The sequence below is a fragment of the Malus domestica genome, chromosome 17 (genome assembly GCF_042453785.1).
Source record: "Malus domestica chromosome 17, GDT2T_hap1".
NCBI classification, from domain to species: domain Eukaryota; kingdom Viridiplantae; phylum Streptophyta; class Magnoliopsida; order Rosales; family Rosaceae; genus Malus; species Malus domestica.
The window spans coordinates 4504320-4523267 of record NC_091677.1 but is presented as its reverse complement, the minus strand read 5'-3'; the positions used below and the strand labels follow the sequence as shown (position 1 = coordinate 4523267).

Sequence of the window (18948 nt, the reverse complement as noted above, 5' to 3'; positions counted from 1 at the left end):
TCTTCTATATATGATACGATAGAGAAGCTACATTTGAAAACATCTCATAGCGGAAAAGGAAAGATCAAGAACAAAAATGAGCGACTTACATATAATAGCTGTTCCTTTTCCGGCACAAGGCCATGTGCTTCCCTTGATGGAGTTGTCACAATGCTTAGTCAGTCATGGCTTCAAAGTCACATTTGTGAACACAGAGTTCAATCACAAACGCATCGCCCTGGCTGGCCAAACTCATGTAGGAGATCGTATTCATCTAGTTTCACTTCCAGATGGCTTAGAACCCGGGGAGGACAGGAATGACCTAGGCCTGTTGTGTGAAGGAATGCAACGAGTCATGCCGGGGAAGTTGGAGGAGTTGATAGAGAAGATCAATGAAGAAGAAAGTGACAAGGTCACTTGTGTCCTTGCCGATGAGAGTTCCGGGTGGGCTCTGGATGTGGCAGCGAAAATGAAAATCCGGCGGGTTGCCTTTTGGCCCGCATCAGCTGCAGCTTTGGCATTGAGTTTCAATATTCCAAAGTTGATTCATGAAGGAATCATCGACGATAATGATGGTACCGTAAGAATAATTTGATTAACAAAGAAATATTTTGATCTAATTCACTAATTATATTTTTGTTATGATTCATTTATGGCAGGAACTCCGTTGAAAAGCCAAGAAATTGAATTGGCAAAAAATCTTCCCAAAATGAAAACTGCAGACTTGCTGTGGACATGCTTTCATACAATAGCCACTCAGAAAATCGTCTTTCAAGTTATAGTAAGAAACAATAAGTCTGTGAAAGCGGCAGACTGGCTTGTTTGCAACTCGGCATATGATCTGGAACCAGCAGCGTTCACCCTAGCACCCGAGATTTTACCAATAGGCCCGCTTTTGGCAAGCAGCCGGCTCGAGAACTCAGAAGGAAACTTCTGGCCACAAGACTCCACTTGCTTAGGTTGGCTGGATCAACAGAAACCCAGATCAGTGATCTATGTTGCATTTGGCAGCTTCACGGTTTTTGATCAAACACAATTCCAAGAGCTTGCGCTGGCTCTTGATTTGTCAGGGAGGCCATTTCTGTGGGTTGTGAGGCCGGATACCACTGATGGTACAAGTGATCCCTACCCGGAAGGATATCAAGAGCGAGTAGGCTCTCGCGGTCTGATGGTCGGTTGGGCACCTCAACAAAAGGTTCTCAGTCATCCTTCGATTGCTTGCTTCATAAGCCACTGCGGTTGGAACTCTACCCTGGAAGGCCTAAGCAGTGGGCTTCCTTTCTTGTGCTGGCCGTACTTTGCTGACCAGTTGCTCAACGAGAGCTACATTTGTGATATTTGGAAGGTGGGACTGAGATTCGATAAGAATGAAAGCGGGATCATCACGGAAGGAGAAATCAAGACCAAGGTGGAGCAACTTCTCAGTGATGAAAACTTCACAGCGAGAGCTTCGAAACTGAAGGAAGTGGCCATGAACAACATCAAAGAAGGCGGACAATCGTACGAGACCTTCAAGAACTTTATTGAATGGATGAAGTCTTAAGACGAGACGCCCATCGATCTTCGTTTTCTTCGAAATAAACGAAAGGAAGTAGGCAGGAAAGAAAATGTAGCCATGGATTCAATTGAGACCAATGTAAACGGTAATCCAAAATCTTGTGTTCATTAAATAAAGTTTTCCAACAGTACCAAAACAAGAATATAAAACAACGGCGTGATGTTTTGGGCGGCCAGACCTAGAACTACCTTCAACTTTGTGCAGCCATAATATTTTATGTTCACAGTAATATCTGTTGACTTCGTATACCATTCCAACCCATTGTCGTTTGCCCGAAAGCATCAACAAGACCAATGCCCATGAATACAAAACCTACAGTAAAGGATCCTAAAGTTCCTTCTATTTATAGTTTCACATAGGTAATGAAATTTGACTAAAGATACTTTATAGTTTTAGAAACTCTATTTGAATTGATGGTTTCTTCAATTTAACGGAGATTTTTCACATGACTAAAGTGATTGATTTGTTGGTAGACAATCTTAGAACTACTTCTATCGATTTTAAAGATTAGGGACTAAAGTGAGAATTTATAACAATTTCAAATACCATTTTGCTAAAAATCCTTATGTTTTTAGGTTGACAGAAGAAAATAACATATATTATAGGGTTTTAGGGTTTATAGAAAACGTACCAAAAAAGGATGCAGCATTAGATCCAAAACAAACCAAAATAGGTCCAAAAATAAGATACAAAATCTATAAGAAACTAATCTAAAATATGGGCAAAAGCTTCCAATACGACCGTATAAATCACGTGTTTCGCCCGATTTTACATATAAAGGTCTTTTTAACCTCAATAGTATATCTCAACCTCTGACTCGTGCCCCTCACCTTTTGTATCTGATATTCTCTCCATTTTTAGGGCTGGTCCATAACCCTAAATGTCTCGTCATTCGCTCCTCTCTTGTAAAAGCCCTTGAACTTCAAGCGACCTTCATCTCGCTTGGAAAACCAGCATAAATTTTGGTTTCAATTTTGTTATCCTTGGAGCCTACAAAGTTATTGTACTTTTTATGCAATGATGCAGGGTCATGCATGTCACTTGACGCCTAGGTTTGGAAAAGAAAATTTTGGGATATAGAGCATTTTCTATAGCTAAAATTAGTGATAATCTACTATTAACTAAAGAAGTAATAACAAGTCTTACGTGGTAACGAGATTATCTGAAAAAATCGTGCATGTTATGGCCGAATAACTCGATGGATCAATTCACTTGTGTTCTTGCTGATCAGAGTATTTGCCGGAATTGTTGAGAAAAAGGCAATCTAGCGAGCAAGCTGCATTCTGCCCGGTACTTGAATTTATGCCCGAAAACTCTAGGATCATATGATATAACACTAGAAACAAAAATATGTCTAGCAATCAAGTTATGGGAAGTATTGGAAGTAGGGTTAAAGCATCTACTCAAGTGTGTAGGGTTAGGGGTAAAGCAACCACTCAAGTGTGTCTCCTAAGTGGTTAATCATTTGTTCTCTTTAAGTAGGTTAAAGCATCTACTCAAGTGTGTAGGGTTAGGGGTAAAGCAACCACTCAAGTGTGTCTCTAATCATTTGTTCTCTTTTCTTAGGAGTCCACCGATTGTGGCATAACTCAAGGAGAGTTCATCTCCTTATATACGGCTAAACAATTGTAATGCATTCATGAAAGATATAAACAATCCTTGAAAATCAATATGGTATCAGAGCAGGAAAAATAACATGCTTCTGCTTTACTACCATCTGAACGGGTTCAATCTTCAAAATGGCTGAAGACAATCCTCTTGGGTCGGATGCTGAAAGGTCACTGGTTTTTTCCTCCGTGAATATGCCTGAGGTGGATATCAACCCAAATCAAAGATTAAGCTCAGTCTTGTTGAATGGGTTTAATTATTTGCCTTGGTCAAGGGCTGTATCGTTTGCCTTAGGTGGAAGGTCCAAGTTAGGATTCATAAATGGAAGCATCGAAGTTCCTGATGCTTCCTCACCAGCTTATGAATCCGCTTAGCAAGGATCAGCTGGTTATGTCATGGCTCCTGAATTCCATGGAACATAAACTAGCTGAAATATTCAGTTACTCTGAATCTTCACTCCAGCTATGGGAGACTGTCAAGGAAATGTATGGCAGTCAGAACAATGCTGCATAGGTTTTCCAATTAAAGAAGGACATCTCCAACCTGTAACAAGAAGGTAAACCCTTTGTACAACTTTTAGGTAGCATGAAAAGCATGTGGAATGAGTTGGAAATATATCGCCCTCATACCACTAATGCTGGTTTGTTACGGACGAAAGCAGAAGAAGACAAGATATTTCAACTTCTGTCCAGTCTCGACTCAGAATATGAAGACCTACGAAGCCACATACTCATGAACACTGAACTTCCTTCCTTCACCAGTATTTGTGCAACAATTCAATGTGAGGAAGTAAGGAGGAAGGTCATGAACATTGGTACAAAGGCCAATGTATCTAAAGAAAAGGCCTACCTAATCAACGAGAAGAAGTACAAAGTGAAGCATCCAAACTTGAAGTGCCAACACTGCAACTATACGGGCCATGTTAAAGAGACATGTTGGATTTTACATCCAGAATTAAAGCCTGATTTCAAGAAGGACAACAAGGTTTCACAGAGAGTGAACCGTACTGTACATCGAGCAAATCATGCGTCTGCCTCCTCTTCACATGTGTCTGACACAGTTAAGAACTTCACAGCTAATCCAGCTGCACTCATGAATGAGTTTGCATTGTATCTTCAAAGAAAGAAATGAGAGACTGGAAGTGACCGAATAGACAACGTTGAAGACGGAAACCCAACAGCTTTGCTAGGCAAGTTTGCTGGTTTCTTAGCCGACACGAAACATGTACCTTAAGAAGACATGCAAGGTATCATGAAAGCTTTCAAAACTGCTCTTAATATAAATATGTTGCATGATTTTTGGGTTGTAAATTCGGGTGCCACAGACCAAATGACCAACCATGTGTCTAAGTTTCATAAGTTTGAAAAATTATTAAATCCTTCCCAAGTTTCAATTGCAAATGGTGAAAATGCAAAGGTTTTAGGAAAGGGAAAAATCAACTTAATATCTGATGAAATTGAGTCGGTGGCCTTATATGTTCATTCCTTTCCATTTCAACTCCTATCTGTGGGAAAATCACAAATACCTTAAATTGCTTAGCCATATTATCCCCTCACAATGTTGTTTTTCAGGAATGTGCAACCAAGAAGACGATTGGTGAAGGGTTTTATCTAGATGGTCTCTATTACATATCGAAGAGTAATCCCAGAGGGTTTCAAGCCAAGTCCTACTCTATCCAAGATAACCAATTGTGGCATCAACGTTTAGCTCATCCTTCTCCACCCATTTTGTCAACTTTATTTCCAAACTTAGGGAAGGATGTAATTTCATGTGAAACATGTCACTTGTCTAAGGCCACTAGATTACCTTTTAACTCTTCCTTATCCAGGGCTAGTAAGTGTTTTGAACTTGTCCATTTGGATGTATGGGGACCAACTTTAGAATCTTTTGATGGTTATAAGTATTTTGTGATATTTGTTGATGATTTCTCTAGAGCCACATGATTGTACCTCCTAAAGTCTAAGAATGAAGTTATAGAAGCTTTTAAGGATTTTCATAATCTTGTTAAAAACCATTTCACTTCTCAAATTCAAACTTTAAGGTCTGACAATGGCACCGAATACACATCTCATATCATGACACAATATTTGAGCACTCATGGTATCATGCATCAAACAAGTTGTGTTGGCACACCTCAACAAAATGGCATAGCCGAAAGGAAAAATTGTGACTTACTTGAAAAAACTAGAGCACTAATGCTACAAATGAATGTACCAAAGAAATTTTGGTCCCAATGAGTCATGGCAGCTACCTTTATCATAAATAGGTTACCTAGCAGAGTCTTGGAGTTTAAATCATCCCTTGAGGTCATGAAAGGTAGGAAAATCGATCTTTCACACCTTAGAGTCTTTGACTGTATTTGCTTTGTACATATTCAACCTCATCATCGAGGTAAATTGGACCCTCAAGCTGTTAAATGCATTTTCCTTGGCTATTCTTCAACACAAAAGGGATATAAGTGTTATAATACCCAATTGAGGAAATTGATTGTGTTTAAAGATGTTCGATTCCATGAGACTGACCCTTTTTACAGCAAGTCACTTGAAACTACAAGTCAAGGAGAGTGTATGTTGGAGGTGTTTCCTCTACTAAGAATCGACCTTGATGCTTCAACAAATAGAGTTCTCAGCCATGTCAACACTGAGTCATCCCTCACTAAAAGTGGCAATGAAGGCCCTCACTCTGATGGTACAACACATGAAGATGGTGACAATCAAGATGATCCTCACAGTGTGGCTCAAGATGTGAACGAGTGTGAGACAACTCACACAACAGCCCCACGAAGCAATCCAATGCGTGAAAGACAACCTCCCCCAAGGTTTCAAGACTTCGTCACCTACAAACCCAAACATCCAATCTCCAATTATGTGTCCTACCAAAAGGTGACTCACTCTCATGCTGCATTCTTAAGTAACATTGCAAGTTGTAGTGAGCCTCAGAATTTCCATGAGGCTAACAACAAAGAAGTGTGGAAAGAAGCAATGCAAGAAGAACTTAAAGCTCTAGATCAACACAAAACATGGAGTATAACCACACTTCCAAAAGGAAAAAGGGCTGTGGGTTGTAAATGGATTTATAAGATCAAATTCAATTCAGATGGCTCAATTGAGAGACATAAAGCAAGGTTGGTGGCTAGGGGATTCACTCAAACTTTCGATGTAGATTACAAAGAAACGTTTGCCCCTGTTGCGAAAATGAACTCAGTTAGGGTTCTATTGTCTGTGGCTGTCAATAAAGGATGGTCCATGTACCAAATGGACGTGAAGAATGCATTCTTACATGGTGATCTCGAAGAAGAAGTCTATATGAAATTGCCACCAGGGCACCCTCAAAGCAATGAGCATGATTCAGTGTGCAAATTGCATAAATCAATTTGTGGATTGAAACAATCCCCCCGAGCTTGGTATGGCAAGCTAAGCTCAGTTCTCACAAATGTTGGTTTCAAAAGAAGCAATGTCGATTCCTCATTATTTGTTTGCACTGGAGCTGTGGACAAATTGGTTGTCTTGATCTATGTCGATGACTTAATAATTGCAGGAGATAATGCTGAAAAGATCTTCAAACTCAAACAGTCACTCAGACAAAGGTTTGCAATTAAAGACCTTGGGGTATTGAAGTATTTCCTTGGCATATAGATGGCAACTTCTCACAATGGACTATTTCTAAATCAAAGAAAGTATATCCTGGATTTGCTCAAGGAAGTTAACATGAGAGATGCCAAACCTACAATTACTCCTCTGGATAGCAAGCTCAAACCTAGCTTGGAAGGCACCCCACTCACTGATATACGCCATTATCAGAGGCTTGTTGGTAAGTTGATCTACCTAACAATCACCAGACCTGACATCACATATTCCGTAAGTGTCATAAGCCAAGTCATGCACTCTCCCACAATTGAGCATTTGAACCTTGTTAAGCGGATATTACGCTACTTAAAAGGGTCTATGGGTCGTGGCATCATCATGAAGAAGAATGAAAACACACAACTCATGGGATATTGCGACGCTGATTGGACGGGAAACGCAATTGACCGTAAGTCCACAACAGGTTACTGTACATTTGTTGGTGGAAATTTGGTCAAATAGAAGAGCAAAAAACAAAATGTCATCGCACGCTCAAGTGCTGAAGCCGAGTATCATGCAATGGCCTCCACTGCGTGTGAGCTGATATGGCTAAAGGGTCTTCTGAGCGACTTAGGAGTGTTTACAACTCTCCCCATGTCTTTATTTTGTGACAATCAGGCAGCAATGCATATAACATCAAACCTAGTGTTTCACGAGAGGACGAAACATATTGAAGTTGACTGCCATTATGTTCGGGAACAAGTCCAGTCAAAAATGATTCAGACCCATTATACCAGAAGCTGTGATCAATTGGCCAACATTTTCACCAAACCCTTGGCTTCTCACCAGTTTATATACGGCTAAACAATTGTAATGCATTCATGAAAGATATAAACAATCCTTGAAAATCAATAGGAAGTAACAAATTAAGTTACCAAATCCAAATTCCTTGCTTTCAATCTACATTCACATTTCCAAATGAAAACATGTTCATATAGTGCACAAAAAGATTTCACTACAAAAGCCACTTAATCTACAATGGAAGCCGAGATCTTTGTATGGCTTGCGATGTCCACAGCATAGAAAAGGAAAGACGAGTCTAACGCTTTGAAAATTCAGGGGCTTTGCGAGCTTTCTTGAGACCAAGTTGTTGGGGCTTAAAAAGACTTCACTACTTTGAAGATGTTTATCTCACAAAGAAGAATGTAATGCAGCGGAATTGATAGACAAGAGAAAGAAAGAACACTTAAAGTATTACACAAAATTTTTATTCTTACACAAACTAATACAAGAGGAAACACTTACACTCACACACTTCTTCACTCTTTTTCTCACTTCTTGCTCTCTTAGTTACATCACAACACATTCACCTATATTTATAGGCAAGCATTACCGACTTACCAAGTCGGTGGAATTTTGTTCTTCATCCTAACCTCAAGTTATAATTATTCTAGAGTTTTCTATAACAATCCATTAAACAAACTTGCCAACTTAATATGCTAAAATGCTAGAATTGTCTGTTATATTAATATGCATGCATGACGCACCGACTTTGGTGCTAGAATTCTCTAGCATTTTCAATGTATGAACCGACATGCTCTTGCTATAATTATCTAGCAATTGATGAATCTTGTTTTGCCTTTTCAACATGGGCTGGACCTGGCCCAAGACAAGATTACAATTCAACATAGGCTTCTTCCTTTCAACTACTCTGGTGTCTCTGGTCAGCAGCGCTTCCTTTCTGAAAGGTCTTCTATGGCCTTCGCTGACCCTTAGCAAAGCTCGAGCAATGCCAAGGGATATCGCCTGCACCTGACCAGAAAGGTCACCACCATGAGCCTTGACAAACACATCGTACCCACTTTCGTATCCTAAAGTAATCAACGGTACTCTTAATTTTTCCCTTACCAGCAAAACCAACACAGCATGCTGAGTTACTGTGGACCTCTGCTCATGCTTTTTCACATGGTTTCCTTTTACAAGCTTAACACACATAATTACACATAGCAGAAAGAATGTTAAGTAACATACAGATTTACTTACTACATGATACATCCAAACTGGCAAAGATGACATTACTGTCGTCTAACGTGTTATACCATGTGTATCTATTTAGCAAATTTGTACTCTAAATCCACAATATATTAGTTTTACCGTTCACCCATATAATAGTACTCCAATTAGTAACATCACGTAGTAATTAATACAACTGCCACACCTAAACAAATATAGAGCACCACGGCATCCAAACCGGCAATGATGAAATTCTTCCGTGTGAATATCGTACATTAATGCTGGTAATCAATCTAGTCATGTTATATCACATCCCTATATTTAATAATATTATATTTCAGGATATGTGGATTAGAGTAGTTGTCTAGGGCAGTGTGTTCAACCCTTTGCACCAAAATTCAATTCCTTGCTGTAATATGATTTTTTATACCAAACCAAAAGAAATTAGAAAATATCAACTTAATCGTCTATCCATATTATAATATATAAACTAGTAATGTCTCTCATGTTAGTGTGACCGCCACACCTTGAAATTTTTCCCCGGCAAAGAATCCTCAAATTTGGCTTTTGCACATGGGATTCTTGACTGTGCTGAGAAATAAAAAATTGCCACTATCATCACAAACATTGCATGCCACAAGGGGCACTGCTGCCAATTTCATGGAGATATTATGTGAAATATCTATCACATTCAAATTTGCTACATGCACCCATCCATCCCCATTTCTTTAATTTCTAGTGTAGTACCTCTACAATGACTGTAAGGCCATCTCCAACCGATGGCTGGTCAGATGACTCGTTTTAGTCTTCTGGCTCTCCAAGATCCTCCAAGATATTAACAGTACAGGGCCATATTTGCGTCCGTCTCCAATCAAGGGCTAGAGGGCTCATTTTAGCCCTGTCACAAAAAACCGTCTCAAACCGAGGGCCAAAATGCCATAAGGCCAAACATAATTTATTATTTAAAAACTACAACTTAAATTCAAATCCAACGGCTAAGTGACGTCAGCTAGCCGTTGGATTTGAATTTTTTTTTGCTATAAATAGGGTGGATATTGGGATATAATTCACATAACTTTGAATTCAATCTATTTCAATTCAATCTCTTTCAATTCAAGTTTGCAATGAATTCCAACTTTGGATCCTCTTCATATTCCAACTGGGGGTCCTCATCCAATTCCAAAAGAGAAGCAAAATAGGCGCAAATGAGACAAGAAGATGAAGAGTCTGGTGAAGAAGTTCAAGTAAGGCGCAACAAACAAAACAGAGCAGCAGCCATAGCTGCGGCCATGGTGTGTCAGCCAACTGAGGAACAACCTCAATGGGGTGGCTTTATTGCTGGTCGCTCTTAAATGTTTTTAAAAATATTGTTTAAGTTTCATGTTGTTAAATGTTTTTTTTATGTTGTATAATTTGTATGTTGGTTTGTGACGACTCGTCCCTAATTTTACGTTTTTATTAATTTTAAAAGTGTGAATTTACGAAAATGTCTTAAAGGCAAGGACTTTGACTTCCGTTGACCATCAGCTAGAGAAACATATGACTTATTCTTTTAGCATATCCTCATAGTAGTCGTCGCTACGAATGTGTAGACGTGTGTTAGACTCGAATTGGATTTGTAACGAAAAAATTACGCTCCGTTAAAGTACGTTAACTACGGGTATTTTGTACAAGCACGAACAAGATAGAGGCAGATTTTGTACATTTTAAATTGTACAAAATTAACCCATCCAATCCCAAAAAGGGATATGGTCCCCTTCCTTTCACACCAATCAACTTTTACTTTCCTTCTTTTCCTCTCCACCATTCACATCATTTCCCTCATTTTTTTACAACAATAAGAAACCCTTGCTTTTCTCTTCTCTCTCTCTTCCTTATTTCTCTCTCCCTCTCGAAACTCTCTTTTCTCTGCAACAAGGAAGACCAACCCCAAATCTTCATTGTTCCAGCTTAACAACCTTACGATTGTGTTCACCTTACCTCCACGAACACAACCATACCAACCAAACTAAGAATGGACGAGTTTTGACTCACCAACTTGGAAGGTCCGAACTCGGACGAGTTGAGTTCGACGTGTTTTCAACCGGGTCACGATGTTTTAGGACTCGGGAAAGCCTCTACGCAACTCCCTAGGGTCCCTAGTCAAGGTTTGAGGAAGCTTTGATGTGAAACAACTCGGTTTCGAGAAGTTCAAGTTTGACCCGTGCTTTTCGAGCCAATTTCCAGCCAAACCACGGCGAATTAGCCGGCATGCAAGATATCAATCTCTTCGTCTCGCTAAGTACTATAACTCGTGCGAGATACCATTCTCTTCGTCTCTTCGAGAACTACAACTTTCATTTTTGTTTCACTCGATTTCGTTGAGTAACGAGGAAGTTGTGAACGTTTAAAGGTTGTGTATTTTTCCAACCGAATTTCGGCCTTCATCTTCCTTTGGGTCCGGCGACCCATATGTTGGACTCGGGCCAGGCTTTTAAGCCCTACCCTTTCAAACCCAGGCCCTTGGGGCCGAGTAGAAGAAGGCCTTTGGCCCGTGACTCCAAACCCAAACCCTTAACCCTTTTTAATTCTTTTGTTTTTATGTTATTTGTTAAATTGAAGGCCTAAACCCCAAACCCAATCCCTAAAGCCCTAAACCCTTTTAGTTTAGGCCCAGAACCCTTAAGTCCAACATATTAAACTAATCCAACCTAATAACCCTTAACCTAGATGAAATATTTCGTTAGGGAATATCCCATTCGTCAGAGAATATTTCGTCATTCAGGGAATATTCATCATGTTGACTTTTGTTTTCTTTTCAGAAATTTAAGCGGGACCCTTCTTAGGGTAATTCGACGTCCTGAATCTGTTTTTGACGTCTGTTTTCCCAAATTCAATTTTTATAATATAGTTTTATTAATTGTACCTTTATGTGCTTAAGGGCAATTATTAGTGGCATTTCCATTCGCTAGGTTGCGTGGCTCGTCAGCGGTGAAATATCTGTGAGTGGGCAGTTTATTTTATACCTATACATATTGATAGTTTCCCTAAATGTGTAGTTACTTCACTTTTTCGCTTATATTGCCAAGTATTCGATAATGTGATATGAAATGTGATAAATGCTGCTATATGGTTGAGATATTATTGTCATGACATTCATACATATTTGTACATGCTCATCTTGCTGCACCCCGATGTTAGTACTCCGCCTAGGGCCAGGACTAGTCGTTCACGTGTATGTTCACATTCGCACCATTCGCTCACCTTGGATCCAAGTTAGGTACCAGTCTTGTCGGGTAGATTGCATTAGGCAATCCGACTTGTATGTGACCATGCTTCTGTACCAGTCTTTGTGTGATCGTAGTACTAGAGCACATTGATTACACCCAGTCCTGTCGGGTAGAATTGCCTTAGGCAGTTCCGACTCATGTGCTAGCTTAGATGATGAGCAAACTACTTATAATTGATTATCACATGATTATATTACTTTGGCATTTGATATATCATGACTTGGCAAATATTTGGTTATATTGCTGTTATATTTGATTACATACTTACATAATATGTTTTAAGGAAACTATACTTGTTTTACGGCGAGGGGTTAGTATATTAAAAAATAAAGTTTTTCGTATAAGTATTGTTTTGCTGACCCACTCAACTTTGTTATTCGCCCTTCCAGGTTTAGTAGCTATGTTTACGCGTATACAAGGATTCTGGCAAATCTCATAAGATGGTTACCTTCAGTGGTATAACCCTTATCCTATTTACTATATTGTCTTATGCTCTGACATCATGTGTGAAAAGGGTTCAATCCCGCTCACCCGCACACTCTTTTGATTAGGCATTTTTAGGTTTAATTTATTCACTTTTTTCACATTACTACACTTTATGGCTTCATCACCTTCCAGTTGTCGGCCAGCACAACTCGATTCGGAGTTCTAGTAGACATTTCGGGTCGGGGTGCATCATGGTTAATGTTATTTAATGTTGTTTCATATTGTTTAATGTTGTTTCATGTTACTTAATTTAATTTAATGTTGTTTCATATTGTTTAATGTTGTTTCATGTTACTTAATTTAATGTAATGTTGTATAATGGCTTAGGAAGTTATAGGAAAAAAAATATGAAACAAATTTTGTGAAATAGAAGTTATAGGAAAAAAAAATAGAATTTAAAATAAAATGAAACAAATTTTGTGAAATAGAAGTTATAGGAAAAATGGAATTTTAAAAAAATATGAAACAAATTTTGTAAAATAAAAGTTATAGGAAAAAATAGAAGGTATATGAAAAATTTTGTAAATAAAAAATAATAATAAAACTGTAAAAAAATAAATATATCAAATGCAACGGCTAGTCAGCTAGCCGTTGCATTTGAATTTTTTCTTAAGAATTAACCGACAGAAAATCCGACACATTTAAAAAATTTATGGCCAACCCGGGGCTGGTTGACTGGCCAGAAGTGGCCAGCCCTCTAGCCCTTTGGCCATTTCCGATTCCGTGGGGCCCTTTCAGATTCCACAGCCCTCTGGCCTAGCCCTCGGTTGGAGACGATTTTAGGGTTATTTTCGGTCCTCTGGCCCTTTGGACCTTTCGATTGGAGATGGCCTAACCACCACCACCAACCCATGCTCTCTTCCCACGATTAATACTAACGTATGGCTTTCAAGGCTTTCTTGTGAAGAGTAGGATTTTCTCCCCTCCTATTCTCATTCCTTTATGTCCCTTTCTCTCACATATTATTTTTTGTCTTATTGTCTCTATAAAAAAATTAATATAAGATGTTGACGTGATTAAATGGTAACTGTTCAAATAGGAGGGAAGAGAAGGAAAGAGAGTTTATAATAGAAGACATCTTTCTTCCTTTGAAAATACCATGCCATTCACTCATGCAGTCCTTGGATTTATATTTGTATATATAGATTCATCAAATATCTATATATATATATATATATATATATATATATATATATATATATATATACAGAATATCGAGGCTTCGTTGCAAGGCTTTATTGAAAAGTGAGGAGTCTTAGATGATGTGATTGGTGGCCCCGTTATCCAAAATCCAAGGTTTTGTAAATATGGAATTAACAGAAGCAACAGTAAAAGGGAACAGAACTGCAGATTTTGCATAAGCATTGTTATTAACAGGAGCATGGTTAAGGAAAACTAATGAAAAGAGCTTGAAAACTTTGAGTTTTAATAATAAGGACAAAATAAAGGGTAAAGTGAATAGTACCATGATTGACTTTTTAGTGTAAAAATGTGGTTTTTCATTAAAATGAACAGTACCAAAAGCTTTACGTTAAAGTTCCCTCAAATTTATCATGGATACAGCTTGGGCTAATTGTTGAAGTTGTTCTGCTGAAAGTCCTTGCAGAGCATTTGATTAAGACATGTGTGGTTGAGAGGGGGCAGCTGTTGTATTGGCAGCAAGAGAGGATGACCCAGCAGCGAAATTTGCAGCAGGGAAGGCAACACGTGGGTTGCTGCTATGGGACCCACGGGAGTGAGGTTTGTTGATGTGTTTCTTGTCTTGGTTTCCCCTATAACTAGAGTCCTCGGTCCCATTTTTTACTCTGCATATGTCTTCAGTGTGGCCTCTTTTGTCAAAAAACTTGCAATAATATTTCGAGTTCTACAATTTTCGGTTAATCCTGATATCATTTGTTGTTGTGTTTCATCTTGAATGACAAGTGAATATGCCTGACGAACTTTTTGGCAATGGTGTCATCATAAGGATATTACTGCGAACTCCATTGTAAAAGTCCTTAAGACCCATAAGAAATTGCATCATCTGATCTTCTTCTATTTGCTCATTATGTGCCTTTGTCTGATCGCAGGTAAGAAGATGTCGATATGTCTCTAATTCATCCCAAAGGCCCTTAAGTTTTGTAAAATAAGCCGAGACCGTCATGGAACCTTGTGAGAGAGATGTGATGGACTTCTGAAGATGATAGATTGTTGGTGCATTCTTATGTGAAAACTAATTTTGAAATCTTCCACACACCCTTTTAGACACTTTTGGCTTGAACAACTCCTTTAGATAAATCAGATTCAACTGATTGAGCAAACCATGACAAAATCATACTATTGCATTGATTTCAGAAAGCAAATTCTTTTGGTTGACTTGTTGCTGAGGGGGGCTGAATAGAGCCATCGATGAAGCCAATTTTATTCTTGGCTGTGAGATAAAGGATCATGGATTTACTCCAAGATGGATACTTGGGACCGTTCAATTTTTCCGAAATGATCATATGATCGGGGTTATCTGAATAATGAACATAGTATGGACTTGATGGATCGATGCCGATACTGCATTTGTTTTGATTTTTCTGTGGTTGTGGCAAGGACGGAGCTAGAAATTTCCTTTAGTGGGGGCAACCCGAAAATCAATTAAGAAAACCTTATTATAGTATGGCTTAATTATAACCAATATGAAAATATGGATGATTTCAAATGATAATGTATTACAGTTCCAATGTTACAAAAATTTCAGGGTAGTAGTGGAAAGTGGCAAAGTGATAAGAAAAATATTAATACATAATTATGCAAGAGTAAGGTTTTTCGATTTGAATGACAGAACAAAAGCACTTTTGCTCATATAATATTTGATATAGAGTATACGCATATGAAAGTAAGTTGGATATTAGGTACATATATTTTCTTAAAAAATAACGCATGTGTATTATATAATTGTAGTTTACAACTTAACAAACGAATATCATTTAAATGACGGCATGTGCCCCCAATAAGCCTTCATTGGCTCTGGGTGGTGGTTGAACAAATGTGTCTGACATGATGTTTAGAAATTGATGAGAGTTGAAAACGTGGGCAATCAGGTAGGGGTGGGTTCAAAAAACCGAAAACCGAAAAAAACCGAAAACCAAACCGAAATCGAAACAGAAAAAACTGAACCGAATGAAAAAACCGAACCGAACCGAATTCTTTTGGTTCGGTTCAGTTTTAGTGATCTAGAAACCGAACCAAACCGAACCGAATTAATTAAATTAATTTTTTTATTTAATTATTTGTTTTGGGTATTATTTTCTAAACCCAATTTGTAAGTTAAAATATGCTAAACCCAATGTGTTGCCAAACTTTAAGCTCAAAATATTAAAAAAAGGCCTATAAAAACTCTAAACCCTAACCTATTATTTCTCCCCTATATAAGGTTCCGAAACCAAACCTCCTCCTGAAGTACCTACATCCATCTCCATAGCACTGTCTACTTCTGCCCCAGCTTTCTTTTCCAAATCTACTCTCATATAACATGTAACATAATCCATAAACATTTATTTCAGGTAGATTACTTGGGTAATTTGTGATGGAAAAGAATCCAACACACACTAAATAAATCCACTCACACATTACTTTTACTAATCAAGTTGTCAACATGCAGTTACAAGCAAACAACCATGATCTTTGAACAACATCATACAATTTAACTTTTCTAAGTCATTTGTACGATTTTTGTGTTGTGAGGTTGTTAGTTTGGACTTTGGAATACTTGATTGATGATTTTAGTTCAACTTTAAATGTTTATTTTCATTGTCTTTTATTATAGTTAGAATGCTTATGTTATGATTGTGGTGGATATGTTAAAAATTTCAATGTTTTTCATTTTTTGAAAAAAAAAACAAAAAACCGAAATTGAACTGAAATCGAACCGGAAAAAACCGAACCGAAAAAAAAATTAACCGAACCGAACCGAACCGAAATTTCGGTTTGGTTTCGGTTTTGGCAAAAAACCAAACCGATTTGAACCGAACCCACCCCTACAATCAGGCACCAGAACCTTACGCTCTGGATATAGCTCTGCAATGATTGTAACCACCACCACCAACCCATGCTCTCTTCCCACAGTTAATACTGACATATGGCTTTCAAGGCTTTCTTGTGATAGTAGGATTCTCTTCCCTTCTATTCTTATCTTCTTCCCTCTTCTTCTCTCACATATTATTTTTTATTTTATTGTCTTTATAAAAAAAATCAATATAAAATATTAACGTGACTAAATCGTAACCGTTCAAATAAAAATTAAAAAAAAATTAGAAGGGAAGAGAATCCTCGTCCTTCCTGTGAACATACTATGCCATTCCCTCATGCATTCCTTGGATTTATATGTGTATATATAGATTCATCAAATATATGTGTGTGTATGTATACACACACACAGAATATTGAGGCTTCGTTGCAAGGCTTTATTGAAAAATGAGGAGTCTGAGATGATGTGATTGGTGGCCCGCTATCCAAAATTCAAGGCTGTGTAAACATGGAATTAACAGAAGCAACAGTAAAAGGGAACAAAACTGCAGCGTTTGCATAAGCATTGTTATTACCAGGAGCATGGTTTAAATTTAGGCTAAATTGGATTAATGGTCCTTGTGGTGATAAGTTAATCGAATGATAATCCCCGTGGTGAAAAAAAAATAAATTTAAACGCTTGTGGTGAAGTTTCATTAGGATTCAAACCCAAAATTAACTGACGTCAACTTCCGTTAACATTTCCACCTTGGTTCTTTGATTCTGCCTCTCCCCACCTGGTTCTTTGCATCCCATCTCTCTCTCATTTTCTCTCCAGACCTTCGGCCTGGAGCAAACCAATGGATATTTATCTTCATCCCAGCACCCAAATCATAGAGTCATAGCTATGGTTATGGAACATATGAGTTAATTAACTAATTATTTTCAGCTCCAAAATAAAAGAAATTAAGAAATCGAGTCATGGGGGCATAGAACAGAAGACGAAGAAACTAATCGTAGCGAAGTTGCCAAGGCAGCGATATACAACAAGATTACAGATTTATCCATAGATAACGAACAACAATAACCAGTCGAATTGACGAACACGAGAAGAAGAAGGAGGGGAAAAGAAGGGTAAGAGAAGATAATACATAGGTGAGAGAAGGGCAAAATTTAAAAAAAACGAAAACCAAGAAAAGGATATGAGTATTTATGAGAAACAAAATCTGGGATTAGAATAAATGTAGGAAAAGAAAAGGGTGTGAAATTTTGGGGTTGGAGTTGATGATGGTGGTGACTGGTGTTAGAATTTTACCCGCATTCCTTCTTCTAACAAAAATATCTTCGAAAAAAAAAATAGAGAGAGGAAAAGTAACTCTCAAAATTGAAAATTCTAACGGAAATGTTAATTTTGAGCTTAAATCCTAACGGAACTTCACTATGAAGGTTTCAATCCGAATTTTTTCACCACGGGAACTATCTTTCTATTAACCTATTATCACGGAAACCATTAATCCAATTTAGCCTTAAATTTATCATGGATGCAGCTTGGGCCAACTGTTGAAGCTGTTCTGCTGAAAGTCCACTGCAGAGCATTTGATTGAGACATGTGTGGTTGAGAGGGGGCAGCTGCTGTATTGGCAGCAAGGTGAGGACCATGTGCTGCGTTGGCAGCAAAAGAGGATGACCCAGCAGCGGCATTTGCAGCAGAGAAGGCAGTACGTGGGTGGCTGCTATGGGATCCACGGGAGCGAGGTTTGTTGATGTGTTTCTTGTCTTGGTTTCCACCGTAACTAGTCCTCGGTCCCATTCTTTATTTTGCATCTGTCTTGGCCTTATTTGTCACAAAATTTGTAATAATATTTTCCAAGTCCTACAATTTTCAATTGTGTGTCTGTCTTTACCACAGTATTCGTAACGAAGATTCGTGGAACTGTTAGAGGAATGGTTCGATCGATTTTGAACTGCAGTAGCGATTGAGAAATTTTCGATTAATTCTGATGTCATTTGTCGTTGTGTTTCATCTTGAATAACAAGTGAATATGCTTGATGAACTTTAGATCATATGTCTCTAATTCATCCCAAAGGCTTTTAAGTTTTGTAATATAAGCCGAGACCGTCATGGATCCTTGTGAGAGAGATGCGATGAACTTCTGAATCTGATAAATTGTTGGTGCATTTTACTGTGAAAACTGATTTTTGAAATCTTCCCACTCCCTTTGGACGCTTTTGGCATGAACAACTCTTTTAGATAAATCAGATTCAACTGATTGAGCAAACCATGACAAAATCATATTGTTGCATTGATTCGAGAGAGCAAATTATTTTGGTTGACTTGTTGCTGAGGGGGACTTGATGGATCGATGCCGATATTGCTATTGTTTTGATTTTTCTGCGGTGGTGGTTGAACAAATGTGTCTGACATTATGACATTATGTTTAGATGGATGAGAGTTAAAAACGTGGGCAATTAGGCACCAGAACCTTATGCTCTGGATACC

The 18948-nt window shown here is 38.2% G+C and overlaps 2 protein-coding genes and 1 long non-coding RNA gene across 4 annotated transcripts; all 3 read left to right on the top strand.

The window, feature by feature from the left end:
• The first annotated feature begins 59 nt into the window (after positions 1-59).
• On the top strand, positions 60-1633 carry LOC108169239 (UDP-glycosyltransferase 83A1-like). Its single transcript, XM_017324131.3, has 2 exons — positions 60-554; positions 639-1633. The coding sequence occupies exons 1-2, from the start codon at positions 77-79 to the stop codon at positions 1520-1522; spliced, it is 1362 nt and encodes a 453-aa protein (XP_017179620.2). The 5' UTR covers positions 60-76; the 3' UTR covers positions 1523-1633.
• Positions 1634-6780: 5147 nt separating this feature from the next.
• LOC114822636 (uncharacterized mitochondrial protein AtMg00810-like) lies at positions 6781-7230 on the top strand. Its single transcript, XM_029097455.1, has one exon. The coding sequence runs from the start codon at positions 6781-6783 to the stop codon at positions 7228-7230; it is 450 nt and encodes a 149-aa protein (XP_028953288.1).
• A 3298-nt stretch (positions 7231-10528) lies between these two features.
• On the top strand, positions 10529-15195 carry LOC114822534 (uncharacterized). Of its 2 annotated transcripts, XR_011578205.1 has the most exons (5): positions 10529-11547; positions 11642-11702; positions 12380-12446; positions 14074-14216; positions 14546-15195. It is a non-coding gene; the product is annotated as an uncharacterized lncRNA (long non-coding RNA). The 2 variants fall into 2 exon arrangements; XR_003770546.2 differs by having other exon boundaries at positions 10536-11702.
• The last annotated feature ends 3753 nt before the right edge of the window (positions 15196-18948 follow it).